This window comes from Sparus aurata, chromosome 1 (assembly GCF_900880675.1).
Source record: "Sparus aurata chromosome 1, fSpaAur1.1, whole genome shotgun sequence".
Classification (NCBI taxonomy): Eukaryota; Metazoa; Chordata; class Actinopteri; order Spariformes; family Sparidae; genus Sparus; species Sparus aurata.
This window is the reverse complement of record NC_044187.1, coordinates 8,267,930-8,291,441: the sequence shown is the minus strand read 5'-3', so window position 1 is coordinate 8,291,441 and position 23,512 is coordinate 8,267,930. Positions and strand designations below refer to the sequence as shown.

At 45.7% G+C, this 23,512-nt stretch overlaps 1 protein-coding gene across 3 annotated transcripts; it reads right to left on the bottom strand.

Moving 5' to 3' along the window:
- Positions 1-2,998: 2,998 nt before the first annotated feature.
- LOC115591563 (ell-associated factor Eaf-like) lies at positions 2,999-20,933 on the bottom strand. 3 transcript variants are annotated; one of them, XM_030433688.1, is made up of 7 exons: positions 19,934-20,933; positions 11,544-11,646; positions 9,015-9,080; positions 8,720-8,913; positions 6,771-7,935; positions 4,289-4,424; positions 2,999-4,053 (listed from the first exon to the last, which is right to left on the bottom strand). In XM_030433688.1, the coding sequence occupies exons 1-6, from the start codon at positions 20,003-20,005 to the stop codon at positions 4,297-4,299; spliced, it is 1,728 nt and encodes a 575-aa protein (XP_030289548.1). In that variant the 5' UTR covers positions 20,006-20,933; the 3' UTR covers positions 2,999-4,053; positions 4,289-4,296. The 3 variants fall into 3 exon arrangements, with proteins under 3 accessions (XP_030289548.1, XP_030289556.1, XP_030289543.1); XM_030433696.1 differs by having other exon boundaries at positions 8,720-8,916; positions 9,015-9,077; XM_030433683.1 differs by having other exon boundaries at positions 8,720-8,916; positions 19,934-20,932.
- Positions 20,934-23,512: the final 2,579 nt, after the last annotated feature.

The window sequence follows — 23,512 nt, the reverse complement described above, 5'->3', positions numbered from 1 at the left end:
AGGAACTAGAAAAAACGGACTTGATTTCATCTTGATGACTATGAATTTTTCACACAGTCCAATGGGTTTCTGAAAGAGTGTTGTCAGCAAAACTAGTCAGAGAATTTTCTCAACGCACAAAAGAGCATCTCATGACAGAAGAGAGAAGAAGAAACGGCCAACGACTGTTTTATTATAATTCCTGTTTATTGTAACACGGGTCCTATTTTCATTCCTGTCACTAATAACACCATTATGCTCACCAAGCGAACTGACCAACCCCGACAACATGGCGACATTGTTGACTTGTTAAAAACCTGTTTCATTGTCTGACCTTATCAAAACTATAAAGAAAGAGTTACAAAAATGGGCCCCAAACTCAAACAAACTGCAATTATCCTTTAAGCAAAGATACTTTGTATAAGTTACAGATGATGTACAAAAACAGAGCTCCTCAGTGGACTTTTAACATCAAGATGTGGAGAAGTTCTGTCAGAATTGGCACAAACTTAGGTGTGAAACAAGTACTTATTTACAGGTATATATTTAGTGGAATGGCCCTTTATACAGTACCAGAGTCAGATGTTTATGTTGGCAGTGCACGATCTGTTGTGCAGCACTGAGGGGCCATTTACATGGAAACGCTTTTTTGTGAAACGCACGTTTTGCATTGTTTTGGCCGATCGTCCACATGGATCCTGTAAACGCACTTTTTTGAAACCAGTTCTCAGGGTGGAAAAATCCGGAAAAAAAAGTCCACATACTTTGCGTATCGATGACGCCATCGCTCCACCCCTCAGCCTATAGCCTTCGACCTCTTAACCCCGCGACGTCTCATAACAACAACAACAACAATGGCGGACGACATGCTCGTGTTCGTGCTGCAGAAGATATTGAGCCTTTCTTGCAGCTCACTCGCCTTGTAGTCGAGTGTCGGTCGCAGCAGCAGTTTGACGATTCTGGTTTCCTTGCACTAGCTATTTTTGTCTTCTTCTTGCTGTATTTCGATCTCTTCTTCTACTGTCTGTTTGTATACAGAGTGCAAGCTTTATGCACATGCTCCGTCTCTTCTTTTCCGTTTTTTTGTTGAAGCGCCACCTATAGACCTGGAATATGAACTACAGCAAGTTGAGTCGTTTACAGTGGATCCGTTCTTGAACCGATGCAGAAAAAGAATGGAAGGAAAGATGGAGGAAAAAAAGATTGTTTTGGTACGTGTGGACATGGCCTGAATGAAGAGCGAAGGACAGGTAACAGAGTATTTCTGCAGTGTTTAAGAATAATTAACATTACTGGATTATTATTAATGATGCATGAACGTGTGCATCTCTTTAATGTTACAGCTCTATCTTTAGAACATCTGTCTTGGTAGAGTTTTCTGGGTATAAGTCTTCCTCTTATCATACATTAACCTTTGATTATACATATCAACATATCTTTTGATTCTGTTTGTTATTGTTTATCTGAATCTGCAATATGATTATTGACTTGAGTAAGAATAGCTATATTTTGACACAATATAATGTAGTAAAGATGTGATATCTACTAGCAAGTTAATGCTTCCTGGACTGTTTAGTTGTTATTTCTTTTTTTGCTTTCTGAACATGACAGTCACTGATTTTGGAAGACCATCCAACCTGCTTGCGGATATCCTTATTTGGCGCAGCTGTGATTCAGGAGGGAGCTCTAATCAGAGGGTCGGTGTTTGGAGCTCCAGCTCTGGCTGCATGTCCTCGGGAAACTTCCTGATTTCTGCTGCAAGTGGTTGCATGAGTGGCTGAGCGTTAAAAATGGGGCACTGACGGCGCTGACGAGGAGGTCGGCACATGGCATGGCAACCTACCTCTGTCATCAGCGTGTGAATGTGCGAGTTAATGGGTGAACTTGGCAAGTGTTGTACAGCGCATTGAGAAGCAGATGAGGTGTTCGGATGATGAGATGAATCTAAATGGACTGACGGTCTCTCAACAACACGAATCTCTCCCTCCAGTTCCCTTGAGAAACGAACAAACGATCACCTCTTCTTCTCTCTGTGATTCTTCCTCTTTTCGCACTGGTACAACTTTGTGTTAGCGTTCATAATTGAGAAGTTTATTGGTGCCATCCATGTCGCTGTGACTCATTTCAACGCCCTCTGGCACGACTTGTGATGCTTCTAAAAATAGTTACGGTACAATTACAGTATTGAAAACGGTGACATTTTCTCACGTCCGGCTAACTCTACTGTCTCTTCGAGCCGAAACACATGAATCTCACCAAAGTCACAGCTTTGGCGACAACAATGAGTTGGATCTTCATGGCAGATTTACAATATCCAGGCAGCTTTGAAGTGTGTGTGTGTTGCTGTGTGTGTTTGTGTGTTTATGTACCTCGAGGCCTGGTAAAGTACACGCTGAGTCATCATTCTCAAAGAAGAGAATTCGCTGACTGAATTAGCTTTGCAGGGGGAAACCCCGTTACACAACAGAATGACATTTAAACGGCCTCTCTTTCTTAAATTATCCGTGACACCAGCCTGTCCTGCACCCTCTTCTTCATCGTATATTTTTTTAATAGCCTGATTCATTCGTTTAAACTTACTCGCATGCATTTTTCTGCCCCTGCTGTTTTTCCTCCTTCCCACTCCGCTGTGATGTCTCAGCTCCCTCCACCTCTAACCGGGCCTTTAGCCCCTCGTTCTCTCTCTCCCTCTCTCGCCGTTCATCTTCTGTCCATTCCTGGTCTGACACCCCCCCCTCCCTCGTCTCTCTTTCACCATACGATACTTCTCTGTTGACGTGTCCGTCAGCGAGTTCCTATAGCAACCAGACATTTCTGCTGACCCCTGCCTTGGTTTGCGTGACAGAGCTGCAGGACGTTCAGTCGCAGGGCAAAGATTAGGAGAGGGGGGTCTACTGTACAGCTAAACACGCATGCACACACACTTTCTATGCACGTGCACTCGTATGCATGCATTCATCATTCAGTCACACACACGGCCACATAATCCGAAAGTAGACGATCGCAAACAAACTGTATATCCATTGAATATTTTTATTTTTTATTAAAAATAACATTCAGAACAGTAACAGTTGTACAACCAATAATTATAATCTGAAACATGTCGGCAACAATAATTACACTTGAGAACTGGAGGAATTCACATCCACCTTCTTTTTTTTTTTAAATAAGTTAAGAAATAAAGTTTTTCTTCCCCCCCCCCCCAGAAATCATTTTTCTAGAAGCATTTATACATACAGTGTTGGCTATAACTGGCTCACAGCGATCTTTAAGACTTGCTTTAATGTGGATATTCATAGCATGTTATCTAGGCAGGCATTTGGTTGTTATTCCATTTTGATCTGGCAGTAGTACAAAAATGAGCAGGTTATCGATATTTTTCCAGTACATTAAGCTACAGTACACGGTCGAGCACTTCTCTAGTCGACGTAGTATGATCAGTGTATGGCTACTCCAGTGTTAGATAAAGTTAGATTCAGACATTTGTAGGACAACAGCAACGTTTGGCATTGAGTCCTGAGCTGCACTCTCCAGGTTCCAGTTATCGTCCCAGTGTAGAAATCCAGTTCTCCACGTCTCCAGTTTCATCTCGAGCTCCGAGTTTAGCCCCCAGTTGTGACTCCTTAGTCCGACTTATAGTCAAGTTCCCCATTTTCTGACCAATTAGTCGTCAAGTCTTAAGTGTTCAAGCAGCCAATCAATGGCTGCAAACTGCAAGAAGGAACCACCGGTCTAAGCTTTTGGGCATCTCATAGGCCTCCATCGATCCATGTTAATGGGATTATGTGGTTCATACGAGTTAATTCCAGTGTTTAGTGTGACAAATATCCTCCCATTCAAGGGGTTCATAAGATTGCACTTTTATTATATCCATGAAGCTGGACGCTCTGCGGCAGCTCTGGAGCAGGGAAGGTGACTCTGTTGGTGGAAACAGCAGCATCACAGTGTCCATCACCTCTGTTGATTCCTCAGCATCCGTCACCCCCACATCCAAGAATCCCATGTTTCTCTTCTCTCCATATTCCTTTGGTGCATCGTGTCCGGCCAAAAGCTTTTGGTTTGCTTTACCACTTCCTGTCGGGGGGGAAAGAGAAAACCCTTTGTCTTATTACAAAGCCCAGATAAAACCACCTCCTTGCTTTTGTTAAGTCAAATACACCCCCAGAGAAAATAAATAAACCTGTAAGGTAAATATCTGCAAATTCATATCTTCAGTGCAACCAAAGCAAGAAACTTATTTGTGTCGCTGCTGTTTACTATCTCATTATCCAGGTCAACATGCTTCCATCCCTCGGGCTCATTCTCTCACCTGCAGCTCTACATGATCATGGCTCTGATGGCTGATTTGCTGATGCGCTTGCGGTGCTTCCTCCTGCGGCGGGGCGAGGCTGGTCGGAACGGGGCCCGGCGGGCTGCGGGCGACAAGGGGGCCACGGTGGAGAGGGCTGAAAGACAACCAGGAGAAGGTCGAGGACACGGTGAATACAAAGGTCGACGCCACACAGCTTGTTCTGATCTTCCAACACAGTTCACAACTTTCCTAAACATGACTGAAGATCTAAGAATCTAAAAAATGGCGTCAAAGATGGGAGACAGTCGAATACTTGTTACTAATATTTCAACATGTCAATCTTTTGAGTACCCTGATGAAGACCGTCATGTCAAAAGGTTGGCATGTTGTTGTCTTGCAGCATAGCTACAAGTATGCAACTATCTTTCTTTGAACCTGTACTTTAACTCTCCAACATGTGTGTGCACTGACATGAATATAATTCTTCCTTTCCAAAGTACGTTTACTAACGAAACTTATGAAAACAAGTAACGCTGGCGTGTCTTTGTCTACCAACTTGGGTAGCAAATCAACAAAAGACTGCACGACGAAACAACATGTCTTTGTCATTTAGGTGCGAGGACTCGATTCTGTCACTGGAGGATCATAAACAAACACAGACGAATAAAAAAAGTTTAGTTTCATCTTGTTTCAGTGGCTGTATATAGCAGCGGTGGAGAATAAACGCAGGGCGTGTTGCTCCTGTTAGGGGCTCTAACTGCGCTCTGAAGGACGGCTGATAACCTTGAAGTCTACGTAACACAGCGTGTGACCGCCTGCAGGTTCAAGTCCAGCATGAAGCGGTGGGAACAGCGGGGCTCTCAGGGGGTCGAGGAAGAATAGCAGGACACATGTGGCCGTGTTGTTTAGTCATACATGTGCAGTGGGATGCTTCCTGCCTGGGAAACTCTCCCACTGATTCTCTCTTACGTTTGAGGCTAATATTTCAGGACAGGCTCCAGTACCGAGACCACTTCTTCTCCCATTAGATTCGACAAGGACGGCGATGCTAATACACGTCCTCTACTCTGCAGTGATGTATCACATAGAACAGCTCGGAGCAACAGTTGTCCACTGTCAGTGCAAACAAGACACTTTCCGTCTTACTTTCTTAAAGGGCCACTCCATCCGTTTTTCTCATATATATTACTTTTCTTGTCATTCGGAGGGGTGTATGTACATTGTTATTTATGAAGCAGCTCTCATAAATAACAATGATGATGTCACAGACTTTTTGAAGGGCAGGGGTGAAAATACAGCATGTTCTCACCACTGAAGAGGGCACTTTAGCGTGCGTTTTGGCTCCCGAGAGGGCACTTTAGCGTGCGTTTTGGCTCCCGAGAGGGCACTTTAGCGTGCAGTTTGGCTCCCGAGAGGGCACTTTAGCGTGCGTTTTGGCTCCCGAGAGGGCACTTTAGCGTGCGTTTTGGCTCCCGAGAGGGCACTTTATCCGTGCAGTTTTGGCTCCCAAGAGGGCACTTAGTACGCGTTTTGGCTCCAAAGAGGGCACTTTAGCACGCGTTTTGGCTCCCGAGAGAGCACTTTAGCGTGCGTTTTGGCTCCCGAGAGGGCACTTTAGCGTGCGTTTTGGCTCCCGAGAGAGCACTTTAGCGTGCGTTTTGGCTCCCGAGAGGGCACTTTAGCGTGCAGTTTGGCTCCCGAGAGGGCACTTTAGCGTGCAGTTTGGCTCCCGAGAGGGCACTTTAGCACACGTTTTGGCTCCCGAGAGGGCACTTTACAGCGCGTTTTTCAACAGCTGGGCCACGAGGGGGGGCAACCGCCCCCTCTGTGCACACCACTGGTCATCAGGGTAATTGAAGCCCGCGTCCACATGCTCCTCAGATCGTTTTCATGCATTTCCCATGTTCGGAAGTCTTTTTGGATGCTACAGAGAAGATGTGGTGTTCTTTATTGTTCAGTAAACAACATGTTTGAAGGTGTTTTGAAGTTTGAAGTTTTATATTTGGCTACAAAGTCATTTCAGGACTCCTGCGGCACCAGTATGTTCCACAAAAAAACCTAAATAATGTCGCTTTACCTGACTTGTTAGCCTGGTCGATGCTAATAAACACCTTGTCTAACTTCTCTAGGTCAATGAATGCATCACATTGCATTTAACATATTTGTGCACACCTGAGTTGAAAGCTTGGAGCTTGGAGTTCAACAGATGTGGTTTACTTGTCAGGTAGCGTCTCCTGAAAGATGTTTTGCTTGATTTGCATGATGGGAAATGTAGGATCTAGTGTTTTTTGGACCTTATCCTTTCTATTTATAAAGATTACTGCAGATAGGGCTGCTGCATCTTGGGGGAGTGAATTATCTTTTCCTTTCGAGACTTAGGACTGCTCTCACAACTTGCGTGCAGATAAAAGGAAATACACATCTGGGAAAATCAACCATGTGACCTTTGAATCCGACTTTCATCCACACTATCACATGTCATCATGCCGCTGAGCAGTACCTGTTTTAAATGTGGTCGGTTTTGGTCTTTGCTGAGGAGGATGCGGATGAAGTTGACTCTCTCGATCCAGTTCCGTCTGTACCGTCTCCAGAATTTTCTGTCTCCTCTCCTCCTGTGTTAAATGACCGTCCCCACCGGTCACTTTAGAGTCTTTATCCTTCCCCTGATTGGCCAGCTCCGCCGCGGCCGCGTCCCCACTATTCCCACTCTCCTCCCTCTCGTTCCCTTCTCTCTGACTGGCTGTTGCAGTCTCAGTCTGTCTGTGATTTGTGACCTCTGTAATTTTTTGGCTGGTCACTGAGTCTTTCTGAATGGTGGTCAGAGGAGGGGTGGGGTTTTGTTCCAGTGTTGGCAGCTGCGTCGGGCTGCCGGGCGGGGAGGCGCTGTCCGATTGGGGAGCGTTGAGCCGATATTGTGTCCTCAGCTCTTGGTCCTCCGCTGCTCCGTGGTTGTACTGCTGTGGGTAATGCGGCTGTTGGTGATACTGATACTGCTGCTGATGCTGCTGCTGTCTTTGCTGATGCTGTAACAGCTGCTGCTGCCTCTGCATGTGATCCGGATGATGCACATCCCCGCCGCTGTTTGCTACGTGCGCACTGCTTTCCTCCTTGCTCCCATCATACCCGCTCCCATGCCCCACCTGAGGCGTACTTCCCATGACGCTATGCTCCGCCCTCGCCTCAGACGGCCAGCTGCTGACCGACCCAAGCACCCCGACACCCGGCTGGTGCACGCCTGGCTGCACGTGTGTGGGCGCCTGATGAACCCTGGGCTGCGTCCAGTGCACCAGCTGGGTGTAGCTGCCCTGCGGCCACTGCCGAGCCGCCGGCTCACGCTCCTCGGTGTGGTAGCGCTGCTGGTTGTGCTTCAGGTTGTCGAGGCGATGCAGGTCGGCCTTGGAAGCGTGAGTCTTTGGTGGAGCCGGGTGGACGGGTCGGGGGAGGGCCAGGGGAAGGTGGGAGGATGGGGGAGGCTGCTGCGGCGAAGCCGGGTTGGGGTTGCTCGCGCTGGAGGAGCGAGTGACGGGAACAGACGAGGAGGACGAGGAGGACGGCGAGGACGAGGACGATGTGGGAGGTTGGCACCTGCAGCTGACGTGATCTTCCACTGATATGATGGCTTTGTCATAATGTGCTTTCCTGTTTATGTACTGGATCTTTATCACCTGGAAAAGAGGCAGAAAGAACCAAAACATTAGCACGACAACGTCGTACATGAAGTGTTAGCCTTTAATGAAGTCCGGGGTCAAGAAAGAAGATCTCCAACGCATGAATCTGTTTCTTTTATTTCTCTCAACCGAACATACTGCCGCTGTATGTACAAGGAGGCGAGTTGCAACATGCAGCATATGAATGTGATTGGCTGAAGTCATTTCCAGAAAATTTGGTGGCTTCATGCCAAAACTTTTATGGGACTACTGAGGAAGCAAAGGCTGAATTACTTGTTCCTAAAGCAACAGCCGCTTTTAATGATTACACAAGATTAAATCCAGAGTGTTGAAATGACATGCAGAGCTTCTTGAAGCCTCTGAGACTTTGTGTTGCTTTGACCTCCGCTGCTCGGAGCCGGCCAGCTCTGGAGGAAAGAGTCGGGTGCAGAGCCAGGCGTTCAGGAGGAATAAACACCCACCGATTACTTTTTAAACTTTCTGGGATAAAAAATGGGATTTATCTTCACTCCTTGACTTGACCTCCATTGTCGGGGTGTATTTATACTGTAAGGGTGACAGCTGGCCGGAGCTGGAGGCGTATTAACATCGTAACTTGGGGCCTGTGGTGATTCCAACCCATTGTAAATAATTGCTTGTCATCTGACAGTGATGGCTGCGGACAGCTCTTCCAGATTTAGCCACCTATGGGAACTATTACCAGCATTTGGCCTTTGGTACAGCAAAAGCACCTAAAAGCTATTTTAAATCATGAAGTCATTCTTTCATGGCGGCTGCGTACCTGCAGGTATCTGCTGGAGGTGACGGTGGGGACGCACTGCAGCACCCGGGTGTTACAGCAGCCTGAACATCTCTGCACCTCCACACAGGGCGGCCATAACAGGAAGTTGGCGTTGCGGCGGTCCAGCATCGACCTCGTCACCTCCATCACCTCCGTCCGGACTTTGCACGCCGCCTGCTGGGCCGGCTGAGCCTCTACTGATGGGAGGAAGAGGAGGAAGAGGGTGTTGAGAGACGGATGGTAGAAATAGATTCATCGAGTTTGAATAAAATGAGGACAGGAAGCGGAAACTTACCAAGACTTCTAGTATATCGGCCATGGGTGTGGTTTGTGAGAATATCATGCTCGTCTTCTTCTTCTACTACAGAAAGAGACGGGGGAGGAGGGGAGGGGAGAGAATGAGACAAAACACAAACAGAGAGTTAATGAAGTCCACGTAATATTTTCCAACTTTTATCTGAAAACCAGGCAACACCGAGGCTGCACTCTCACAAGCGACGAGAGAAATCTGGGAAGTATGTGAAGCTTCGAGGAGCAGTTTTTAGCAAAACTCATTGTTCACCGCACACAGGAAGCCATTTTTTTCTCCTCCCGCTAAAACAATTAGGCTATTTTCTGCCGCAATTTGTCCTCGCGCTGTCAAGAATACTGTTGAGGAGAGATATGAGTTGTTAAATATAGCTCGTGTGCGGTCCTGTGAGTGTGTATGTGTGTGTTTGCACTCTCACATATGTCGTCATTTCATACTGTAGCCCCCCCCCCCCCAGGTCCTAATTATATCCCTGGTGTAGATTGCGTTCGGTCACTGTGTGTGTGTACGTGCAACACACAGATGCATGAGGTGTTATTTGGTTGCCTGTTAGCCCTCATTAGCTGCCTGGTGCAGAAAGAGAACAGTTACTTATTGTTCTCAGGAGCCGCTTTCTAATTTTATCTGAGAATGTATCTGTGTTTGAATGTTACGTGAGACCGACTCCTTTCTTCCTCTTTCATTTATTAGCATGTGACCCGTCTCATTCTGATATCAACACGCTGGTTCTGCTGATTTTGACGTTGGCTGCAAATTAAATCAGTTTTCCAATCTTGTCCTCAAAGTTTATATCGTCATGTTTTTATTTGCATAGTGACGGAGCAAAAAAAAAGTGATCAGATAAAGATTAAACGGGCAGTGATGAAAAAAGTTAACTCAATTTGAAGAAACTGCAAATTCAATAGAGAAAAACAAGATTCACAGCTGCGCTGGCTGCTCTGCGAGGCTGCACTTCTGCTAAAGTCGACACGTTCACACTGACAATGCTAACACGTCCATGCTAAGCTGCTAATGTTTATCATGTTCACCGTCTTATTTCAGCACATTAGCACGCTTACATTTCTCAAAAAGCACTTAAGAAAAAGTGTAATTATTTTTGCAGGTATCTGGATGCAAACTAAAGTCGTGCAAAGTAAAGTTTTGATCAGGTGATGGTGCTAAACTGCGATGACCCCGTTTGACCGGGACCACCCTGGTTTTGAGCCGGGTGTCTCGAATCCTGACAAATATCTGTAAAACACAAAAAACTTCCCAGTGTCCCAGTTTTCACCACAATTTCTGATTTGTCTGTATGTCGGGCGAACAATGAAGGAGTTGTTGTTGCTGGCCTATGAGTCATCTGCGAGCTTCAGAGGCTATGCTAACGGTTAGCCGACATGCCAAACATAACGTCAGTCTTTTCCAAAGAGCTCTGGGACGCTTACTATTTCCTTCCGGACGTGCCCGGCAACGCAAGTGAGTGCTGGATGACTTGTCCCCCATCCTGGTGAAAATGACTATAGTGTGCGGCACATCTAAAGGTCGTGAATGCTAAATGAAAAGTTAAGGGAGTAACAAGTGTGTGTGTGTGTGTGTGCCATGTGTCAGTGCAGTCAATAGTGGTTCAGACAAAACCACGACAGTCAACCTCACAGTTCCGCTAGAGGTCATTAGGTCTCATCCTCTGGGGACAATGAACGCCTGCACCAAATATCACGACAATCCATCGAACTGGTGTTGTGATATTTCAGTGGCGAAACGACCTACTGACATTTTCATCCCCAGACTTTTGTAAAACTTCCAACACTCACAGGACTCAGAGAAAAGTTTATTTTTGATAAAAACATACTCTGAGTCACTTCCTCGTGCCCTGTTTCTGAGCATCCTTCCCTCTGTTGGTTCCTCTCTGTGGTCGCTGTTATGTCACCGTGTTATTTATGCATTATGGAATGATCAAAGGACCATCTATTAATATATGTATGTGTGACTGGGTTCCTCAGAAAGATGACTTTAATGAATGTTTTAATCACCCGCCGAGCTGCGTGCGCGTGTGTCTGACTTTGTGTGTGTTTGGACTCAGTTTGGGGAGGTGGAGGCGTAGAGAGGGGAGGGGTGGTGGAGGTGGTGGTGGTGGTGGTGGTCTCGCTCCGGCGAACACAAACATCCATATTTCAAAATCTGGAGAGGAATTCGGAGCAGGAGAACAATGTAGTGACCTTGTGCTGCACGTTCTTTCCTCTGTGTTTCGGTTTGCTCAACACACACCAAGGTCAGAGCTACTCTCTCTCTCTCTCTTTTGTTTCTAGCTCTCTCTCGCTCTCTCTCTCGTCAAGCTGGTTCATCATCCCCGCTGCTGTCGAGGGTAAATATTGCCTTAACATGGTGCTTGGCATGTACTCTAATATTCTCCCTCGCTGCATTCCGATCTCTTCAGGCCTCTGTAGACACACCCACACACTTACCTCCTCCACGTCTGTGTTATTAGTGTGTGTATATCTGTGTGTGTGTGTGTGTGTGCGTGGTGGTCATTAGTACCTATTGCATTGGTTTCCTGCTGCAGCAGCAGCTTCAGGTCGTCCACAGAGGAGATGGGAGAGTTCCTCACCAGGTCGACCAGCGACGCAGGCAGCGGATCACCCTGCAGGAGACAAAACAGCCGTCATGCATTTGTTACCGTTACCCTGGAAACAGCTGTTGTTGTAAGGTATGCCGGTGAAGTTTAGGGTGTTATTAGAGTGAGGAGATTCAGTAGCTGTGTCTAAACGCAGGGGCCGACCCCTGTAAATCTTAATGTCTGGGACAAACACATCAGGACGGGATATAACCAACGGACAACGTCTTTCTGTTGTCTGACGAGGAGTTCAGTTCATAAACTCACATTTTCACATTGTTATGACCTTTGACACCATCGTGTATATATGCTCAAACAGTCACTGAACGTATACCCTAAAGTATAAATAGCAGTAAAAGCACATACTGTTGCATACAGTATGCACAAAGTTGGTTCATGCTACTTAATCATGACAGTGCACGTTGATCTATGAGCCTCCTGCTCCTGTGTTGCAGCCTCAGTGTGACATTTTGGGGCTCATCATTCTGTCTAATGAGCTGTCAAATGTTTGTGATCTCTCGGCTTTGTACAAATCTGCTTGACACACCGACGATATATGTGACGTGTCCTCCGCTGTGCAGAGGATTGTGTGTTTATAGCTGGCTTGCAAACTGCAAAATGTGATAAATGCACATACTGGTGTTTTTTGACGTACAGAGCAAAATAATGTTCCCGGTTTGTTTCGATAACTTTTAGCGCCGTCAGCTAATTTTTGGCAGCCAAAAAGTTGGTAAGATCGAACAGAAATGGAGCAACGGTGGAGGAAAAACCTTTTTCTTCCTTTCATTTAGTTTTTCGTCTATAAAAAAAATCTAAAACGTGTGAGCGAGCGAGCGAGAGAGCGAGTTGAGAGACATGCAGAGAAAGAGAGGGCTGCTGTGTAATATCTCATTCCTCCATCTCCAGTCAACACTTGCTCCAGTTTCACTTCCTCCCGCGGAGGAAACGACGGCTGATTGGTGTTTGTTGCTGCTGTTGTCACTCTCTCCCTGTCTGTTTACCCACAAACACCGCTGTTGCTCCCGCTGTAGCACAGGAAATTAGCCTCCCCCTCTCTCTCTCTCTCTCTGTTTAACATTTCTGACATCAGACAAAAATCAATATCTCTCGCCGAATCTGAGAATTTCACAGCAAAAAAAAAACTTGTCCAGCATCTTTTATTGCGATTTACTCCAAAATCTGTTACTTCTCAAACACGATCATGCGAGATTTTTAACTCTCGGCAGGAGATGAGAAGAGGAACGCGTCGTTTAATAAACTTTTAATGACTACCGTGGCGCGACTTCATTATGGATTCAGTGTGGCGTGTTGTTTTTTTTGTTTTTTTTTTAAGAGAAAGGCTCATGTGGTTTCTTTGGCGAGATCAAAGGCAGATTACTCGGGCTTCTGTGTCACATTTCGCTTTGGTTGGCTGTAAGCTGATACCGTCCCGGAGCCGTCGGAGCCTCGTTTGATAGAGTCACATGCCAGGAAGATGCCAAAACAAATTAAGGAGTGTAAAGAATGTGAGAGGGGAAATATTTTGGGCAGCGCTCTACGATGCCAGGAGAGAGGAACAGCGAAGACGTTCATCTTTTTTTCTTTTACTGCAATCGTGCTTCAAAATGTACGAGGATGGATATAAAGATGTTTACGGTATCTTACGCGTAAACATCTGGGCTCTTTAGTGATGTGGGCAGCGCTCGCTCTCCAAAGATGGAGAGGAAACAGCCAGTCGGGAGGATTGATTCCATTTCTGGAGCTCATGAATGAAAAATGTCCCCCACCAGTAGAAGCTCCCATTGGTTTCGACTGATATTCTCTCATTTACCAACTTGAATCACTGAGTTATCATTAACATCACCAGGAGCTTCACTCTGAGCGCCTTCTGTGTCCAGCAAAGTATTCTGGTTCCTGGTTGTTAACCCAAGAAAAACAGTCCCGCCGCCAACTTTCAACCAGTTGTTCAAACACACACGAGCCAGGTTTCTCCTGACACTCAGCCGTCCTCTGATAAGACAGAGCGTAGTTTATCTACAATGAGTTGTACTGCATCTTAACCTCACTCGATCTCTGTGTAGCCACCTATTAGAACTAATGTTATTACTGTAGAGGTCAAATTAAGATAGAAAACAAGCAGGATTACGCAGGACATGCAGCACAAGTAAGGTTAAGTTAGTGTTGGACGGCGATGATGAGGTCTGCCAAAAACTTCCACCAAAAGAATTTCCAATTAATCGGAAAAAGAAAATACAACCGTGGCGCCAGTTCTCCAGTGCTGTGCCATTAAACTGTTGCAGAAGAAGAAGATGCAACGAGCCGACTCAACGGAGGTAAAACTGTAAAAAAAAGATGTTTTTGTGATGACGGATATATATGTAGTGAGCTGCAATGGTAGTGCCGGTTATCAAAGCACTCTTCAAGGACAACAAAAACACGAGTGTGCCGCTTACTTGTGATGGAAAAGAACAATATTGATTGGCTGTAAAAAGGAATCCAAGACACTGTGATGATGATAGTAATAATGCTTTGTTTAATCATGAGTAAACCAGCGTGTTGCGACTCAGAGTCCCTGTCAGTACTCCTGACTCTCGATACAGGTCAGCAGGACAGTCATCGATTTTTAATTGACATTTTTGTGAAATTTTGACTTATTTCAGGGGATTTACGATCCATTGTGGATAGAAAAATGTAGATTTACTCTCTGATAATGAAACAAAAACGTGCATTCTTGCAGTGTTCATGCATTTAACCAGTCAGATAGATGGAACATGCGGCCTAACAAGGCGTAACATCGGAAAATAATGATATTTCTAAAGGTATCATTTGATTTTTGCTCATATTTTGGTTGTTATCCAACAAGGATTCACACCAGCTGGATGACCGGTCGGATCTAAAACGACTTCTTTACTCAAAAACTGTCTTTTCATCATCGTTTTCTGTCCGTCACTCGCTTCATTTTTCATTGAGCTTTCTTCTCCTCCCTCCCTCCTTCTCTCTGTCTGTCTGTCTGCTTTGTGGGCGGCGGTGGCTCAGGACACCTGGATGACTTTCACGAGCCATTGACTGACCTAGTTAAGCAAACACACACACACACACACACACACACACACACACACACACACACACACTCGCCCCCTCTTTTCCAGTTCACATACAGATGCTTAACCACTTAGCTGTCCGCCCAATTTGTCCCGAGAGCCACACACACACACACACACACACACACGCACACACACACACACTCTGCAACAAGCTATCATTACAGTCACCGTGTTAATCACCAACACACACACATGCATGCACAAATACACACACACACACACGGAAATTAGAGAGTGGAATAAACAGACGGGAAATAGTTTCTCACATGGACAAACAACAAGCTGCTGGTTTATAAAAAGGCCGAGAATTGGACAACAAGCTAATAATAGTGGTTTGAGCAGAAGAGCTAAATTACCCAGAATGGCTCTGACGCCAAGTTCCTTATTTGCCATCTAAGACACACACACACACACACACACACACGCACACACACAGAAATAGGCCTCTCTTGTTGTTTCTACTCTCCGTGACGCCTCTTGAATGCCTCCGCTGCTCGTCGTTGTTACGGAAAGTTCGGCATTTTTCATATCTTACGCCGCGTGAGCGTGTGTTGCTAAGCTCTCGGGGTCGAGAGGACTGTCTGGTAGGATGTCATGATCTACAAGCAGGTCACACACACACACACACACACACACTCTTGCAAAAACACACACTGCATGGGGGCCTTGGAGAAAAAGCCTGGAAGGCAAAAGAGATTGTATGGAATGTTTGAGGAGAAAGGTGAAGTGTAATGGAATGTAATTATGGGGCCGGCTGACTGCGCGCACACACACACACACACACACACACACACACACACTCATGCATATACAAACATGTTATCAAAAGGGGACAAAGATTAGGCGAGGTAAACACACACACACACACACAAACACAGTGAATCCAAGTGTGTGATGAGTGACTCACAATCACACCGCGCTGTCACAACACACGTCTTCTTTTATCAGAGACGTGGCGGACGGCCAACATACTGTCGCATAAACTTGACAGACTCGTAGAGCTCGATGGGTACTCCCTTTATTTCTCCCACACACACACACACACACACACACACACACCCACACCCACACACACTCTCCCCGCCCTCCTCGGCTGCAGAGATGAGGGTGGGGATGATGGATGGAGAGACGACAGAGGACAGGAGCAGAATGGAGGGGAGGAGGAGAGAAAAAGAGGAGACAAGATGAAGATAATCACGGAGGAGGAAGAGGAGGAGGAGGAGAGGAAGAGGAGCAGGGCAGTAAACCTCTCTGCACAGTGTGTCACCGAGACACAGAGAGGCTCGAAAAACCACCAGAATGTGAATTTCCACAATACGCATATTCACACTTTGGTGTTTCTTTGATAACAGAATAATCACATTCATGTGTATTTTCGTGCAGAAGTTCCGAACTCCACCTCCATCTCACTGTAAGATGAATATTTGAATATCTTTGACCTGTTGATAAAACAAAACAGGCAATCTGATCTGGCCTCACGTTGTCATGATCAGCATTTCTCACTATGTTCTGCCTTTTTATAAACAAGACCGATTAACTGATCGATAAAGAAACTCCAGCCGGGCAAAACAATCTCTCATGATTCATAAATACTCGGACTGGGCGACAGAACGATGATGAAATACCTCGATGTTCTTATTGCAACAAGGTATTAACAAAATTAGATGTTTGATCAATAATCATGAGTCATGTAGATATCATGACTAAGTGGGTTAAGGCGGGTATTAGAAGTAGAGCCTGATCGATAAATATCAGTTGGCGATATTAGCGGCTGATATTTCACACAATGTCGGTGTCGTCGTATATGTTGCCAGATATGCACCATCGTGGAAACTTCCTTTTTAAAAGATGTTCATGCAGATCAAAGATGTCCAAGATCCAAGATGTAACATGATTTAAAGTCTCATCTCACTCATAATGATAAAATCTATCAATATAGCTGCACAAGAAACTAATCAGCTGATTGACGATCGCTCTGTGCAGAATCCTGCAACACAAAAAGTCGCCCAACGAGAACAACCGAGCTACTGTCCGCCCTCAGACTTCCTCTTAACTCGACTGAATTCCAGTCCAATCTTTCAAACTGATTCAATATCAAAATGAGCCCAAAAGAACTCGGTGAATACAAGCTATTTGGAGTGAATAGTTAGCATTCCAGGCTAGCTGATATTGTTCGCCGCATGCCTTTTAACAGCTATGAAGTAGAAAAGGGTTTTCATTGTGTAGCGTTCGAGTGCGCCTGCAGCATCTTACTGCTTGATTAAAGTTGGTCTAAACTGATCTGCAATGTTTTCTGTGTGTTTTAATGACATAATATTATCTTTGCTGTTACTTATTGATACATAAAGTGTCAAATAAGTGAGAAGTTTCGTAAATTCCAGCTGTAAGTTGAATTTTGAGGTATTTATTTGCATTCATCTCATCTTTTGTTACCTTTTTTAACCAAGTGGTTTAATGTTTTCTACCTTTCTTTTTAAAGATATAAACTAAACGACAAACCCATACTACTTTTATCATCTATTATTATTATTTCCATTATTTCGAACCGTCCACAGGACTCTCTGACTAGATTTTCCCCTCTAATGCTGCAGCACACGGGGCTTACCAACAAATACTCTTATGCACCACTGCGCTTTTCTATCTGACACACATGCACGCACAGAGGCACAACCCCCCCCACTGCACACGCACACACTGAAACACAAGCACATATGTCCACCAACACATACGCAGAAACACCCAGATGTGTGCACGCGCGAACGCACACACACACACACGGGGCACACGGCGTCCGTGAAATCCCCGGCAGATTAGTTGTTGTTCTTATGTAAAATGGATCAAGCTGGGCAGCAGCAAATCATCCGAGCTCGCCCGCAGAGACAATAGTCAGACAGCAACCTGTTCAAAAGCCACCAATCAGCTGTGTGTGTGTGTGTGTGTGTGTGTGTGTGTGTGTGTCACTGTGCGCGTGTGTTGATGAAACAATTTTCATTTGAACATCAGATGACGAAAGAAATGAGGTCTGACCTGATGTGTGAGCCGCTGCGGCGTGTTTGTAGCTCCAGTTCTGTTTAAATGGATTTAGAAATGAACCGTAGCAACCCTCAGTGTGTGTGTGTGTGTGTGTGTGTGTGTGTGTGTGTGTGTGTGTGTGTGTGTGTGTGTAAATGCATTGTGTAAGCAGTGAGCCTTGATTGGATTGTTCACGGACAACAGCTGCACAGTTAACGATATTTCATAAATTACGATAATGTCGTCTGGATGCACTTATTACGTCAACCTCAGTGAACCTGTGGTGATTTTGCTGAGTAATCTGTGTGTGTGTGTGCGTGTGTGTGTGTGTGTGACTATGCAAACTATCAAGTCTTTGCACAGCAAACAGATGTGGCAGAACTAAGACGTCAAAGATGTCTCCATGTTTTTCCACCCCTGGACCAAACATTGTGACAAGAGGAGGATTAAAGATGCTGCTCAGGCCTCATGTCAGGTCAGCGTTTGTTTTAATACAGAAATGTGTCGGATGTCCAAAAGATGTCTGCTGCAGTTTAACACAAGCGTGCACACGAGGTCGGGGACGCTTAATAGTTTCCGTGATTACGCTGCAGACGGCAGGATCACAGGTTTAACTCCACCCAAGTGTCCTCGTGCAAAGCCTTCAGCTTCCGCCAGCTGCAGCGTGATGGGAGTGTTTGAAGCATCATATTTGCGATGTGTGGACTGTAATCCGGTTCTCCAATGACTGGTTCCGACAGCTTCAGGATGCGACGCCTCTGACGAAGAGATATTGTCAGATTGATACATGGGTGGTAAGAAATTCAAGACAAAGACTCCAACAAAGCAACGATTCTGCCTGTCCTTGAAGGCATCACCTCGCAGGAACAACAGGTTTAGAGAGAGTCTGTCCTCACCCCAAGAGCAGCAGCATCAAACCCTCATGTGTTAGATCAAATCCACAGATCACAGATCACACCCCATCTCTTACCAGCAGTCTGTTTCTTTGAGCTGAAAGTTATCTTCATCTAGACTTAACCACGTAGTGTTTGTTGCAGAACATTTAAGTAGACCTTACGTTTTTGGGCTAGAGGTCATCTGACAGCTCCTCCACCTGACTGACGGTTGATGGAGACGAGGCACGGCCTTGTGTCAATCTCTGAGTTTTTTAAAGAGGATAATGCTGCAGGTTTTCGTTGGCAAGACACGATAAGACGCCCAGGGAAGTGCCGACCGATTTTAGCCGTGTAAAACACGCTCAGGTGGAGTTTCCGAATCGCTCTTTGGTCGCCTGAAAGTTTCTGTTTTCCTCCCTGAACAGGTGTCTGATAGCACAAGCTGAACTGAAAGAACACATCTCAAGGGGAAAATCACTTCAGTGGTGGGCTCACGGATGGATTTCTGGCTCTTCCTCGCGACACTTCGGGAGAAGCCCTGTCGTGACACGTGAAAAAGGGAGCTGCAGAGATAAAACAGAGCCCTCGTATGACACGAGCTGCAGAGTCACAGAGGGAGATGTACAGGCTGTCACACACACACACACACACACACACACACACTACAGCTCGTTGTTTTTTGCCCTGCGGTTAAACTGTTACACAAAACATCCACAGAAGCACCTCGGGGGGGGGGGGGGAGATCTCTGTCAAACACTCCTCGCAAGCGAAGGAAAATTCTCACCAAGTCTAAGATATCGCCGTGTTCGCCCCATGACTGTCACTGTCGATGTGACGTATCTGAGTCACAAACGTGAACTCACAACCTTTTTTTTTCTCCCCCCCCCCCCCCTGTTTTCCTGTTATGTTCTTCGGGAAATCAATCTTCCACCGCTTCCTCTGAAGAAAGACATATAACACAACAACACTGGAGAGAATCTGGGTGCTAAGTTGATGGTGGATCTTTTTTAGCCTCTGTCAGTGTGTTTCACCCTCACTGACATCTTCCTTCCTAACTTGAGCAGGGGTGTAGTGGAGGCTCAGAGCACCTTCCCATCATGGAGACACACACATGTGAGGCTGCAAATCAGAACTGCCTGAATTTGCCGTCACACACACACTTAAAAGAACGTGAAAATTGGATGTGGAACAATCATTTTTTGCCTCCTTGATCACCACATTTATTATCAACCACCACACCATTAAAAAATCTGCCATCTGTAAACTGTCAATCATGCGTTTTTTAAATCCATGTGTTACTTCCCCTCCCTCATAGAGGTCATAATGTTCATTCCCAGGTCTTACCTCAGCGCTTCCGAGCCGCACACGGGCCGCTGAGAGCGCAGCCAGCAGCAGCAGCAGGACCCAGGACCTCATGTTGCCGCCCAGCCTGAGGAGCCGCAAGCGACCGGCTGGACATTTAGCACCTCGGCGTCCAATCCCCCGGCTGCACCGAGCCTCCGTCCCAGCGTCGTCGTGTGCTGGCCGCTGCTGGTGCGAGGCGCGCACTGCTAAATATCCTCAGATGTGTCAGTGCTTATAAGCGCAACGCTCGTCCAAGGGTTTGCTCACGGTGACTCACGCGCAGGCTAGACGTCTGACTGTGTCCACGCCGCTGGTTTTGAAAAAACTCACACCAAGAGGAGAGACGTCAGGGGTGCTGTGGGACAGGTGCGTAATGCACGGCGTTGAGGTGCACGTCAGGCTACAGCCGCGCAGCCCCTGTGATATCAGTCTGCAGTCCCAGTAAACCCCCACTGAGATCCCAAGAAGGTCTCCAAATGTGTGATTTAAAAAAAACAACCAAAAAAGAGATTAGTCAACATGTGCCAAAGTGCTCGATGCGTCCACTTGAACTCCAGTCCCCAAAATGATCAGATTACGAGCTCCTGTTTCAAAAACTCTGATACGTGTGAGAATAACGCAGCATTCTCCCTGTGAGCGAAGCGCCGCATCTCCAAAGGTCCGTGCGTAAAAGTTGGTCCACCCTGGTCTGGCGCGTTCGTGCGTAATTCTCTGGACGCTCCGCTGCAAAAGTCAGATTATTCTCCTCCCCGGTGCGATTCACCTGACTGCAGAAAGCCTGTCTGTCTTATCTAAACGTCTCTCTTATCAATAGCTCCTCCCTGTGCATATCTCAGTCTGTCTCTCCCTGACTCCCTCTTCTCTGCTGGTTCTGCTCAGCTCACCGGCTCCTGGATCGGGATGTTCTCGCCCCTCGCGCTTCTCCTCTCTGGTTGCCTCTTGAGCTGTGAGCAGCTTTTCCACATAGAGACAGGGCCTCCCTCCTGAAGTTTAACACGTCAAACCAGACGGATCGCAGACGGATCGGATCGGAAACCGGGTGATTTCCCTTTCAAAATAAGAGGATAGACTGAAATTTGAATGGAAATGTCACAATCTCTGCTCTGAAACCAGCAAGAACAGAAAAAAGTAAATAAATAAATAAATAAACAGGAAATAGATCTGATTTACAAGTTAAGACTACTGAAGTCAAGAGAACAAACAGTACTGATTACACCAAAGTGACAAAACTTTAAGTGATTCACTGAAACGAAAAAATAAATCTCTTATTTTAAAAGATATTCTACATTAACAAGAATGTTCTACTATATAAAGCTGTATGAAGCTCCTCTGAATATTTCTGTTTTCTGATTATTTTTCACTTAATATTTCTGCACGGACAATTTTTGGCAATGTAGCGTGCAATTAAAGGTTTTATTTTGAAGGTTTCATACCGGAAGTCTCTCGTCTCCTGTGGCTGACGACTTGACTCTGGTCCTTAAACGTGTGCCAGGGCCTCCTGTCCTCTCTCCTCTTGAAGGCAGGGTTTACCACCTCCTTATTAGGAGCAAGGAGACCTGAGCGCCCATGGGTGCTCTTAAAGGGGAAGTGTGAAGCCATGAGACGGATTATTAATTCCTATCTTCGTTATTATAACAGAAAATGTCATGTGAAGAGCCAAATTATATGTTTTTTTTGTTTTTTTTTATTCTCCAGTGAAATTGGGTCATTTTTAGACTTTGACGAACAAACAAGCAGAACATGTTTTAAAAAATGAGATTCAGTTGAGTTTGAGTTTAATTTCTCTTATCTAATCTATTCTTGTTTTAATTGGATGTACTTATCATCATTTATTTTCTTAATTCCTTCATTTATTTGCACTTTATTCTGTCCTCGTGCTGCTTAAACTGTGAACCCCCTCCGTGGGATTAATAAAGGATTATGTTATTTCATCCTGTTAGCCTCTAAAGAGCGACTTAAAGGTAGTGAGGTCACCGTTCTGTTTACGATTGCACCTTTTTAGAATGCGATGATGTCACCGTAACTGCAGCGATGACATCACCAGAGAGGCTCCTATATTGGATTATGATATGAAAGAAGAATATTAAGAACTTTCAAGGCTTTCAAGGATATGTGTTCTGAGAGTGCTTTTGTTTTTTTTCTCTTTTCTCCCCTGTTTCACTTCCTCTAATGTGAAATGCATGAAGAGCATTACATCATCAGTAATTCCAACTAGCCGAAGTTATGAGTCAGTTCTGGGGCAAATGGTTTACCAGAGTGAAAAAAAAAAACACTGGAGTTTGTTGTAATCTGCCTGGATTATTGTTTGGACTGAAGGGCGGGAGGGGCTGGCAAACAGAAACACAAAAAGACTCGATGACTTTACTTCACTGCTGTTTGAGTTGTGCAGACGGGCTCAGCTCCTCCCGAACACAGAATGATTTGTTTTGACGTTGATTTGCCTTTTTAAACACATTATGACGGTGTTAGATGTAAATATCATAGACTGGTAACGCACAACAGGCTACCTGATGGCGCAAACCTCATCTAATCAAAGGAAACTGCAGACAGAGCCAAAGTGTGCAACATTTTTAAACTTTTTTTTTAGTGTTAGATGTGAAACAAAGAATACACTGTGAATACGCAGACACATTTAAGGCCTAGTTCACACGTTCATGGGTATTTTTTGATAAACCGCCCAAATTTCCAACGCAGATTTCCTCGAAATCCAAGATGTCTGCTTGGCGAATCGACGGTACAATACACACAGTTCATCAGCGCTACTGTCTCATTTGTGCCTCATTAAATCAGGTCACACAAACACTTCTGTCAGACTCAGTGATGTGCCCCCCCCCATGGCCCAAAGTGCCCTCCTGGGAGCCAAAACGTGTGCTGAAGTGCCTTCTTGGTTGGCAAAACACACTAAACTGCCCCCTAGGCTGGTTAAAACATGATAAACTGCCCTCTTGGGAGCCAAAACATGCACTAAAGTGCCCTCTTGGGAGCCAAAACACACGCTAAAGTGCCCTCTTGGGAGCCAAAACGTGCGCTAAAGTGCTTTCTTGGGAGCCAAAAAAGCGTGCCAAAGTGCCCTCTTGGTTGGCAAAACACGCTAAACTGCCCTCTAGGCTGGTTAAAACATGATAAACTGCCCTCTTGGGAGCCAAAACACGCACTAAAGTTCCTCTTGGGAGCCAAAATGCTTGCTAAAGTGCCCTCTTGGGAGCCAAAACACACGCTAAAGTGCTTTCTTGGGAGCCAAAAAAGCGTGCCAAAGTGCCCTCTTGGTTTGCAAAACACACTAAACTGCCCCCTAGGCTGGTTAAAACATGATAAACTGCCCTCTTGGGAGCCAAAACACACGCTAAAGTGCCCTCTTGGGAGCCAAAACGCTTGCTAAAGTGCCCTCTTGGGAGCCAAAACACACGCTAAAGTGCCCTCTTGGGAGCCAAATTGCATGCTAAAGTGCCCTTCTTTTCGCCCCTGCCCTTCAAAAAGTCTGTGCACGCATCTGGTCAGACTTCTACTAGTGGAGATGTCGCTGTGTGGTTTGTGTAAGCAAAACACTGTGAGATGTCAAATCAGCGGTTTATAGTCTCC

Coding starts and splice junctions, on each gene's coding strand:
- LOC115591563 (XM_030433683.1), bottom strand. CDS start 20,005: ATGAGGTCCTGGGTCCTGCTGCTGCTGCTGGCTGCGCTCTCAGCGGCC. Junction 11,647..19,933: donor TGCGGCTCGGAAGCGCTGAG/GTAAGACCTGGG, acceptor TGTCTCCTGCAG/GGTGATCCGCTGCCTGCGTC. Junction 4,425..6,770: donor ACCGACCACATTTAAAACAG/GTACTGCTCAGC, acceptor GTTGTCTTTCAG/CCCTCTCCACCGTGGCCCCC.